This window comes from Tauraco erythrolophus, chromosome 4 (assembly GCF_009769465.1).
Source record: "Tauraco erythrolophus isolate bTauEry1 chromosome 4, bTauEry1.pri, whole genome shotgun sequence".
NCBI lineage: Eukaryota > Metazoa > Chordata > Aves > Musophagiformes > Musophagidae > Tauraco > Tauraco erythrolophus.
This window is the reverse complement of record NC_141468.1, coordinates 87,791,587-87,803,377: the sequence shown is the minus strand read 5'-3', so window position 1 is coordinate 87,803,377 and position 11,791 is coordinate 87,791,587. Positions and strand designations below refer to the sequence as shown.

At 43.2% G+C, this 11,791-nt stretch overlaps 1 protein-coding gene across 1 annotated transcript in view; it reads left to right on the top strand.

The window, feature by feature from the left end:
- The first annotated feature begins 705 nt into the window (after positions 1–705).
- The window catches only part of TSPAN9 (tetraspanin 9), an 86,412-nt gene continuing 75,326 nt past the window's right edge, over positions 706–11,791 (top strand). Inside the window, exon 1 of the mRNA XM_086610779.1 lies at positions 706–1,077. Within this exon, the coding sequence (XP_086466905.1) occupies positions 724–1,077 (354 nt within the window). The 5' untranslated portion in view covers positions 706–723. The remainder of the gene's footprint in view (positions 1,078–11,791) is intronic.

The following is an 11,791-nucleotide window of genomic DNA, read 5'->3' as shown; positions in this document are numbered from 1 at the left end:
CTAATCCTATTAAAGATATTATGTCATGGAGGCGTGCCCGGGGGGAGAAGGGCTCGGGCTAACTGGCCCGACGGCAAGCGGAGGGGAGGAGCGAGCGGGAGGGCGGATTTCTGACTCGGTATTAGGTCAGGGATTTCTGTGGGAAATGCCCAGTGGTTGCAGTTGCCGAGGATTTCACGGCGCCGGCAGGGAAGCGCGGGGCTGGTTCCTGAATGAGATACTGCAGCCGGGCGGAAAGCGCAAGGGCAGCGTGGGAGAGAGGCAGGGAGGCACGGAGAGGGAAGCTGGGAGCAAGGACAAAGTGCTCCTGCTCCAGGTGCACTGCAGAAGCTTTTTGGAAATGGATGCGAGGACCATCTGCTGCCGGTAGATTAGAGGGCTGTAGACTGGGAGAGGAGATAAAGAGCTTATGTCTCTTTTGAATAAAAATCGAAGTTCTGCAGAACTGATTCATCCAGATAAATCATGAGCGTGCTCTGGCTTGGGATATTAATGCCGAAATCCATGCCACAGACAGGCAGAGTGCAGCCGGCATTGCTGTAAAAAAACCCAAACCAGCGACAATGCAGGGGATAAATTCTGCAGTGAGTACCTGATTTCTGTGCCAGGGGAGAGAGGAGGAGAACACGGGCAGCTCGTAGCGCGCCGTGGCATCGGCGAGGCACCGCGTTCCGTGCCGAGAGATGCTAGACGCTCAGTCTGACAACTGTGACAAGAGAGATCATGGAGAAGTCAAGTAGTGAGGATTCTTCGATTCACCGGAGTCCATCTTTGGATAGCAAGGACTCAGATTTTGCTAAACCTTCTACCTCAGGGAGGCAGTTCGGTCGAGGTTTTACTGCCGGAGCTTTCTATGGTACAACTGGATCACGCGCGCAGAGCCACGCTGGAGTCGGAACCGGGACTGGGACTGGCGTCAAAAGTGACAAATACAGTGCACCCAAAGGCAGCAAATACGTGGTCTTTTACCTGGATCTATCCTTTGTTTTCCTTTTAGAATTTAAGAAGTGCAACATGGCAAGAGGCTGCCTGTGTTGTTTGAAATACATGATGTTCCTTTTCAATTTAATATTTTGGGTGAGTACTGCCTTTTTGGTTGCCTTCCTTCCTTAGTGTGTCCAGTTCTGCTGCAGTATGTGTGGAGTGCATCTTTGAAGCAGTACAGTAAGTTCCTCCTCCCCTCCCTCTCTCTCATACCTGCTTGGAATATTTTCAGTGTTTAACTCAAGTCTGTTGGGAAAATGTACATGCTTTCTATATTTTTATTGCCACCTGGATGCTGCAATTTGGCGACTAATTGCTCAAACTTGCTGTCCTAATGTATACTTAGAACTGGGTTATCTAAGAAAGGGCAGAATTGTGGCCCTTGAAAGGAAGAGCAGAATTATTGTAGCATGAAAATCCTGCAGTGGCAGGATTTTTGCATTCTGTTGTGATACCTCGTGTTGCATTGAGCTGCAGGTTACTGTAAATATGAAGCACGTTCTCATTGACGTCGTAAATCTCGTTTGGTTTTTGTAAACTTGATTTGACAAACTGCTTTTTGGTTTGAAGGAAGTTCTGTCCCTTTTCTCCGATGAAAAACAAAAAATCACGTATGTTCTAACCTCTTAAGGTATCAGCATAAATGTGAAACGGCTGGAAGGGTGAATTAATCTGGTTTCAGTTTCAGCTGCAGTTGTCCACACTGGCGTGTGAAGTTGGAGACGTGCACTCGCTTCTGAGGGACCAAAATTGATTTTCCTCCATCAGCCAAGAGGCAGGAGGAGTTGCAGCAATGCTTCAGCAAGCAAGTGGAAAGCTTAATGGCTGTTTTGAGCAAAGTATTGTCACGTACGAGGCAGGGAAGAAAAGTGAAGTCATCTGACAGCTGCACATCCTGGAGGGAACAGTATTGTTGAGGAAATCGCAGGCTAATTGAAATACTGAGTGTTCATTAATCCAGCCCAATATGAAATGGTTTGCTTAGCTTGGAATCCAAGGGTGCTGCTTTCCTGGTGGTTGCAAAGCTTGGACGCGTGAACAAAGTCATTGATAACTGTGGTTCAGAACTATGCGATATACCTGCATAAACGACACCACTCTCTGGATTTATTTTGGAAAAAGAGGCATTAAGCCTTGTTCAGATAGCTGCCTCTGGTGCAGAGAGATCGTTGTTCAAATTGGGAGTCTTACTAGCAGCTTCTCTGTTATCTTGACCCACTTACTGAAATAACCTTTAAGAGCAAGAGTTAGTGGGAGATTTGGCACAAGGCTGAACCGCTCTCGCAGCAGTCAGCTTTTATCAGGAACGGACTGAAACGCTACAATCACACAACTTAGGGGAGTCTTACTTAAGTGGAAAGGTAGAAATGATGGCCAAAGAACACCTGATCAAAGTTCACTTGTGCTTTTTAAATTTTTTTTTTTCTTTTCTGTACACAGAACCTACCAGTAAGTTGCCGTAACTATTTGTGGAATAAATCACGTGAAACACACTAGATTTAGATCAAACTGGCTATTTGACCCAATGCTGTATTACTTTGACACCTTGGAAGTATTTTTTTCCATATGCTATATGTTGTGATTAGTTTTGGAATAGCTTTTTTCTGGTATTACTCATGTCCTCTGTGATCAGTTGTTAGGTATCTCTTACCCCTCACCTTCTCAGAGGCGATCTCTTTCTTTGCTTTTATCTCCTTCCCAAGCAGCAGTTTTCTGGACTCTGCATCAGGCCTTCAGGGGGTGTTTTTCCATTCCTTGGACTTGGAGAAATATTTCAGACCTCATCTGCGTGCTCATCTTTGCTCAGCTCCCACTGGCCTTTCATACAAACATGGTGCTGCTCAGGTTAAAACTAGCCACCCGTCTGGAGCAGCTCTCTCGTGCCCTCTGCTTCTTTGACTCTTACCTCTTAATCACTTCTACACCCTCCCCACCGTGTCTTTTGTTGTGAGGCTTACACCACTTTTCTGTCTGTTAGTAAACTTTGTCACCACATCTCTGTCTAATGTTCTAAAGATGCTTTTTGTATGAACCAGGCTAGACAAAATGAAAACGATACCCTGGAATGGTCAATCTGAGAGTTTGCAGAAAAATGCTAAAGGTGACATGTCAGGTACTTTTCAAACTAGATGACAACAGATTTGATGCACTAGCCTGGTTTAAATTGTTCAGAAATCCCTCTTTCTTCATTTCAGTTGGTTTATACACCATGTTGCAAGCCAGTCTTGATGTTCCCATGCATCCTTCCAGAGGGCTGCAGTCTTGCTGGATTGTTATTTCTTTTAATCAGGCTATTTTATGGTTTTGAGGCATTCAGATGAATGACATGATCATCTCTTTTTCCTCATGGAAACATGAGATAGAATGAAACTTACTACAGGCGAGTGTCCTGTAGTTGGCTGCTTTTGGCTTCGTACCTGCAATCCGCCTTAGTTCTCCTACGACTGTCGGACGGGTTTGGGATGTTTGGCTCCACACGTGCTCCTTGCTGACCCTCTGCACTTGCAGCATCTCTCACTGTTGCCCTGAGCTCTCCTGCCAGCCCAGCCCTGGGCTCCCCGTGCAGCTCTGCCAGTGTTCTCTGCTCCTACCCTGTCCTGAAGCACTCTGCTATTTCAGTCCTGTCTGTCTTAACTCGTTTTGTCTATTCCCAGCTTTTCCTGTTCTTCTGAATTTCTATTAGGAAATTTAAGTCCAACACCATGATGTTGTGGCCTGCTCTTGAGCACTGACTATTGTCTTTTGTAATGCAGGGTGCTTGATTTTTTTTTTTTTTAAAAGAAAACTCGTTTTTAAGCAGGAAATTTTCTGAACCTGTATCTCAATGTAGAATGAGACTCCTGGTCTTCAGAGATGAGGAGACCACTGCCACACTGCTGCCTTCTGACAAAAGCAAGAAGTGGTTTTTTCTGGTTTGTTTTTATAGAGGAATTTATTTAGGCAACTGGAAGCAGAGGTGGAAAAACTGTGTTTCATGGAGTCTTTAAACAAGTGCCAGTCCAGCAGTTGTACAGCTGCTGACCAGCGTGCTTGCCACAGAGCTGCATTGTTCTGAGCCCTTCTTGGGAAGGGAAGTATGGGAAGTATTGTTCTGCTGTAGTAAAAAGGTGTTTCCGAGATGATTCCTCTGAAAGTGAAGGCTGATGGTGTCCTTTGGCATCCCAGAATAAGTTTTATGTCTTTTAATATCTATGCACGTACCTGTGTATACACATGTAGTGATAGGACAAGGGGCAATGGATTTAAACTGAAAGAGGGGAGATTTAGATAGAAAAAAATTTTTTCCTCTGAGGGTGGTGAGGCACTGGCACAGGTTGCCCGGAGAAGCTGTGGCTGCCCCATCCCTGGCAGTGTTCAAGGCCAGGTTGGATGAGGCTTTGAGCAACCTGGTGTAGTGGAGGGTGTCCCTGCCCATGGCAGGGGGGTTGGAACTGGATGTTCTTTGAGGCCTCTTCCAACCCAAACCATTCTGTGATTCTATGTACACATGTCTGAAGGTGATGGAGAGGTGCCACAGTGAGTGGGGTCTCTCTGTTGCTACGTAGCAGACATAGTCTCACTGTGATAACTACGCTGAAGAGGTGGCACATTGTTCCTGCCGGCAAGAATTCGGTGTTTGTGAATTAGATTCATGACAATAAAATACAGTTTTGGAAAAGCAGCAGCATGTGTGTTAGTTAAGGTGGAAGAACCTGAGAGTTCTGTGAAGGAAATGGATCCAAGTGGGGCCCAGCAGTAAGTGGGAACAGAAGGTGCTGCTCCACCGTATCACTGGGAGCTTCAGGTATCCTCTGTGGCCCTCTGATTCTTAGCAGTTGCTGGTGGCCATCTGGCATTGCTTTCTTTGAGAGATTAGGAAAGTTTGAGCTGGGGGTTAAGGAAGCTTATGGTATTTAATTGTGTGGCTCGGATGATGATTTACACTGAATTCATCCTAAGTGCATAAGATGTTTTGCAAAGGGACTGGGCAGCTCGGAACGTTAGCTGATGTAGTTGGCCTTCAGGAATATTTATGTCCAAACACATGGAGGTGGCCAAGTAGCCACCATATAGCTCTGCAGAAGACATAAAATACTGATTTTTTTGATTCTACAGATAGCAGCTTAATTGTCAAGAAAGGTGATCACCAAACATAAACATGGGGGTTATGGCTTTTAGGGTAGGTTTCACTTGTTTTATTGGAGAAAAGGATTACAATAACTATTTTCACATAACGTATCAGAAAGTCTTACTAGCTATAAAATGGAAATTCTATAAAACATAACGTTTTAAAAACCGTAAATCTTTAAAACAAATGTCACTTGTGAAATGATAATTTCGTAGGGTCCTCAACGGGAAATGTTGAAGTGACAGGAGTAAGTTATCAAAATTTCACTGGACAGCTTTGCAAGTAGACGGTGGTCATGGTTAAATTTTGGGTTTTCTATTAATTTAACTAAGGTTAGTGAGTCCACATACAGTGAGGCACTCAAAATATACATCTTGTTAGATTTTAGCATTGCTTGATTTTTATATAAAATGTGTTTTATTAGGGAGAATATATGGCAAGGTGATTAAATCTCTGATCTTCTGTGTTTCAGGAAGAGCTAAGGATAAGTGAGGTATAGTCAAGAAGATCCTTAATGTGGTTTACTTAAATTGTTTAAATACAGTACAAAAAAAAAACTGGTAGCGATCATGCCTATTTACTAAGGGTGTAATTATAAGCAAAGTTATTTATCTAAGTTAAATGGAGTAAAATTTACAAATGCAAATATTTAATCCTCAGTTTCAAAGTACATTTTATTATAGGTTGGGAGCATTTTCCTTTTGCTAAAACATCAGGCTAGAAGAGAAAAAGATAGGCTGGAAGCTTGCTGGTCCAGAAATAGCAGCAAAAAGTCAGATAAAGCAAATTTTTGGGGTGATACTGTTGTTAAAATGACGGATAAAGACTGTTGCTCCTGAAGAGTATTTCGCTGCATTAATTATTTGTCGAGTTCAACCTTAGAGTGGGAGTAATAATATTTTTTCCTGTAGATTAAAACCAATGTTGCGTGTTGATCAGTAAGCGTAAAGACAGGAGTACAGTGGAGGTGCAGGTCTTAATAAAGCCTTAGTAAAGTCTCAGATCAGCATACAAAAAAGGTGTCACGTCTGTTCTCTGGGTCTGGCTGCTGGTCCTGTAAAGCAGCTGAGCTTTTTAGAATGGTTTATATAAGGTAATCCATATGTAGCCCAAATGGGAACGTGGTGCAGTGTTGTTTGAAGCAGAGGACTGTAGTGCTTAGCTGAACCTGTTGGTCAGATGGTTAAATTTTGGGAAGAGCCTTTGTGCCTGCGCGTAACTGAAAGTTCATCTCTGAGGTTTGAGGGGTGGACGGTTTGTCCCTCAAATGAAAAGAAAATTGCTAACTACAGACCACTCGGAGCATGAAACACGTTCAAATTCTGTTGTTTTTTTTGTTCTCCTCCCCCTGGCTGTGTTATCTGATGTTCCCTGTTTTCTGAGCCAGAGATAATGACAGGGAGAGGCAGCGAGTGGCCCTGGGATGCTTCTCTCATGACATAATAGTGATATTTACTTCTGTCGTATTTCGACCCTGATGACATAAGTCAGCAGCACGGTGACAACTGCGGTGGAGTAAGACTACTCAAAGCCAAACAAAACCCAGACAAACCCTCCCAGGCTAACAACTCCCTCCCCCAAAAGCCATGGAAAACAAGCAAGACAGTGAAATCTGGGAAAAACTCATGTTTTAGGTCACCTGAGCAGGAAAAATTCGGTTCAGAGAGAAGGAAAGGGAGGATTTAGTTCAGCTGACGTGGTGTCCTAATGAACGTGATGGAAATGGGACAGTTGGACTGGATGATCTCTAAGGTCTTCTCCAACCTAGAAATCTATGAATCTGTGAAATAGTCTGTTGAAAAACTTGTACGATGGCATTACAGAAAAATACTCAAACACTCTGAAAAGCCTGAGACTATTTTTAATTTAAAATAATGAGGTTTGCTTAGAGCTGAGTTAGACTGGTTAATCTGGGTGCTGGGGGCCTCATAACTGGTTTTAGGGTCTAAGCTGTTTCAACTTGGTAGAGAGGACATCCAGCATGGCAGGTTTTCCCGGTGTTTCTCTCAATACCTGCACTTTGCTAACACCCATGTTCTATTCACGTGGTTTAATTTTGTTGGTGCAATTTTTTGTGGTGGTGTTTTTAATTATTTTTGTTTTCCTTCAGGTGTGGAAGTGATATTACTCTGTAGGTAGGTGCGAGAGCTGCTTGTGTCTGTTAGTTTGGAAAAATGTTGAGATGATTCATGTCTCAAAAAAGCAGATTTGTTGTGTACAGCTATTGTCATGTAGCCTGCTGCACATAGCTTAATCACAGTCACTGAAAGTGAGAAGTGGAGTAAGAATTTCAAATGGGAAAACAAAAAACTCCCCTCCAGCCATCCCTGTCCCCCTGTACTCCCAGAGTTAAATCTTTCTCTAAATAAATGACTTGAGTTCTGTTCCTCATATCTTCTGCCTACGTGACCTTAAGGAAATTTCTTCAGTTTTCTGTGTCTGGGTTCCCTTAACTTTTAAAAATAAGGACTATGTCAACTTTTACGAAGTGATGGTTATAATCGTGGGGTACAACTACTGTTAACTTTGAGTAAGCTTAATAATTGTTATGTTTTTAACTTATCTCTGGACTGCTAGACCCATGCAGAACGTTTCAGTGAGCTGCTTTACTGGGCCTCTGTTAGCATACTCTCTATCTGTTCCTGCTGCCTTCCAGGTCAGTAAGTCTGCAAGAGGCTGATCCAAAGGGGTATTATCTTCCTCATATGAGTAGAGGATGAGCTTGTACCTCCATTATCTGGCTGGCTGAGGAGGCATCTGATTTTGCATATTTAAATGCTGCTGATACAGAACGAAACCTGGATGGAAAAGATGGGAGCATTCAGTCCCATTTGTGGAAAGTTCAGTTGACTGGGCTTTGGTGTAGGATGTTCCTAATGGGCAGCCAAGTCGTCACAGATGATATGGTATACTATACTTCGTAGCTCCTCTGTGTTTATCATGTACAGTTTGTAAAGCTACCCAACCTTTCAGCAACTCATGGGAACTGAATCAGAGGAGGAATTCTGCTGGATATGTTGGGCTTTGCTTTAAATACCTTGCAGAAATAAATAAGCCACACCTTCCAAACAAAGTGAAGGAACCCAATACAACTGAAGATGTGTTATTAAACAGTGAATGTTTCCTGAACTCGTGGTTGTCCTTCATCAAGGCATAGCCAAGTTCCTACAACCTTAGTAACTGATCTGAGCCCATCTTTCAGTGTTGGCTGTCTCACTTAACCTGCTGGCTCTCGTTTCCTCTCTCACCCAGAGCCTCTGTGCTATCTGGGAACAGGGAGCTTTTGGAAACCCCTGGCATCCCTTGGGAAGGGGATGTGAGCTCAAGCACAGAATGACTAGCTTCCTCTTTCTTTTATTTCTTTCTTTGCCTCCTTGTGTTTGCTATGTTTTTGTCATTAAATGCAGTAGAATCACAGAATGGTTTGGGTTGGAAGGGACCTCAAAGATCATCCAGTTCCAACCCCCCTGCCACGGGCAGGGACACCCTCGTCTACACCAGGTTGCCCAAAGCCCCATCCAACCTGGCCTTGAACACTTCCAGGGATGGGGCAGCCACAGCTTCTCTGGGCAACCTGTTCTAGTGCCTCACAGTAAGTGAGAATTAACTTTTAAATTAAGTAAACGAGAAGTAACTTTTCAGAATCAAAAGAATGAATCCTGTTTGAGAATATTACTTCTGGTTTTATGGGGAAGGAATTCTGTACCCATGGTTTCTTGTTGAATCTACTTGGTTTGATACTCAGGTCTTTTTCCCTGTCTTCTGACTGTGCTGAACGAAAAGCCCTTGTGCTGTTCCTAATCGATGTGCCAGGGATACAGAGTTGGAAAATACAAGGAGCTGGGGTCTGTGCATCTTGCTTTCCATGTAGTGCTGGCGAGTCTTGAGGCATCAGGAACTGAACTGGTGTATTTTTGTTTTCTTGTGTGAATTTCCCCATGCTTCTGTTGTCTGGGCATTCTGGTACCATTTCTGCTGCTGTAGATGGAAATCATGGGTCTGCAGTAGGAAACGTTCACATTACTGTTGATTCTTCAAAGTGAATGACAGGTATTGAGAGCTGCTGCAGGGAATTAAAACCAGCAGAAACTGGTATGTTAATCATTGGTTACTTACAGAATTATGAGCTTCTAACACTGTAAGGAGTTGTGACTGACAAGTATTAGTTTTTTACTAAAATAAATGAGATTTAATGTTTTGTGTGGGTTTTTTTTTTTGTGGTGGTCAAGACTGAAGCAAGACCATCATGAGCTGTGGATGAAGATAAGATTATAAACAGATGACTATAAGCTGTAGGGGTTCATCAGCTTAACGAATTACTAGTCATTAGCAGAGATGCTTTACTTGCTTGTGTGCACGTTTCTGCCGTGCTGCACATGTGATGCAAAGTATGTTAGCTTAAACCAAGCATTTTATTCTGCAAATAAAGTGTGTAATGGTTAACAGTGGAAGCAGCTAACCTGGAGTAATTCTGTTGTACATAATCATCTGTGTACTGCAAGGTACGATCACTGAGTGTGAAACGATGCAAAAATGAAACAGGGGAAAGAGTTGGCACTGTAGTATTCAGTCACGTTTTCTTGCTAAATTTGCTATTGTAGAGAACAAAGTTGCTAGAAGGTTTGTTTTTTCAGGCTTCTTGATTGATATATGAAGCACAATTTTCTCTAAATGGTACTGCTGAGTATGTGCATTTTGTTAGTAGCTGTGTCACTGCTGAGAAGTGCGAGTTCTTCACAACACCCGTTTCTTCCTCTGGATTGTCTTGGAGAGTTTCCAGCCAGTTGTGATCTTAAGCAGGTAAGAGAGCTGTCTGTCACGGGGTTGTAGTTCAGAAATGCAAACAGCTCGTTCTGTCTCATTTCATAGTAGTTTTAAACTAAATAGGTGGTTTAGTTTATAATCTCAGTATTAGTAAATATACTAAGCTACTCCATTTAGTAAATAATCTTGTATTATTAAGTAAATAATCTTACTGTCCTGGACTTGTGTGTTGTCCTCCCACCCGTTTTCTGCTTCATCTCACTATTGCTGTGTCCCAAAAAAAGTGCCTTTTCTTCTGTAGTGTCCTCTGGATGCAAAGACACAGTTAAATTAGAAAAAAAAAATGAACTTTACGTTCTCGGTTGCTCTTTCCTTAGACTTCTGATTGCCCTGCCGCCTCCATTTTCACTGCTTTGAGGTATTGACATTACAACTGTTGCCATAATCCCAGAGTGCCTTAGGACCACTTAATGTATTTATCCTCTTGACACCTTGTAAGTCCAGGCAGTGCTTTTATCCTCCGGATACAGCTGGAAAGCTGAGCCACCAAAACAAAGAGAGTGCCTGCAGTGGAGCGCAGGGCTGAGAGCTACTGGAGACCAGAACTAGCAAATTCCCACCTTGTGCAGTTGGGCACGGGCAGGCTTGAGTTGAGTTTTGTCCACTGCGTGCGCATGGCATTGCCCACGAGCTCAGGAATGCTGCCAGTAACCTGTCTCGAGCTTGGGTGTCTTCCCTGCACTTTCATTCCCGGATTAGCTTGGGCAGAGGCAGCTTAAGTCTATGCCCATGGTGTAGACGTGTCCTACTGAGGGACTTGTGCAAAGTTAAACTGAAATGGAATCTGGGTCTCTCAAGTCCTGGGTAAGTGTCTTAAGCACCAGGCCATCTGTTGCGTGCCGTGCCTTGGGAGAGGCTCGATGCCAGCAAACCACCTCTGAACCCTTTTGTGCAAACTGCCTTCTGAACCTCTTGTGCAGCGTGGGCCCCAGGCACAAAACTCCTTCCAGATTTAGGACCTGTGTACCATCTTTTCGTTTGGTTGTTTACTCCAGAGCTGTAGCATGTCACTGGCTGCCAGAAGCACCTAGAAGAGTGGAAGTTTTCTTGTGACATGTGAAATAAATCCAAAACCTCCCCACCTCCTGCAAAGCGTCACTAAGAAGGTTGAAGAAGTTCTTGTGAGATCGTCAAGCCATATGCTTGGTCTCTACTGGCAGAGCAACACTTGCTCTGATGGCTTTTTCAACATGTGAAATGTAAAAAGAGCTCTCTGGGGTCTTTTTTTCCCACCGTCAGCATCTTGGAGGATGTTGGGTTTATGTCTTTCAGTGCAACATGGGGTTTGTGCCCTATGGGACATACTTTAAAATGCAGATAACTGGTTTTATCTTATATCCTGTTTTATTATTTTTGTTTGTTTAGGCGGTTTTGAGGTGTTATCTACCCTGCTCACAGAAGTGACCTGTGGAGGTGGCTGTGATGTATGACCTTGGTGAGACAGAGCTATCTGTTACTTTGGCAGATTGAAATCCCATTTTTCTTGGGCATTTTAACTCTTTTTTTTTTGCCTTTAGGTAGAAATGGAAGCTGGCACTACTGTTGGGTTTTCTCGTTGTTTTGTTTCTTAACCTGTTCTTCTGTTTACAGCTTGATTAGAATAAATCATTCTTGTGTTTTGTGATTTGTTAGATGTTAGTGGTAAGGTTTATATCGTCCTGCTGAAAGCATTTAAATTGATGATCCAAATAAACTGTTAGTAGGGTGACAAGTTAAGACTACTATGTTTGGCTTCTAGTGGTTTGATTTATCTTCCATTCATGAGACTCAAATGTAAAACTGGATCATGGAATCACAGAATGGTTTGGGTTGGAAGGGACCTCAAAGATCATCCAGTTCCAACCCCCCTGCCATGGACAGGGACACCCTCTACTA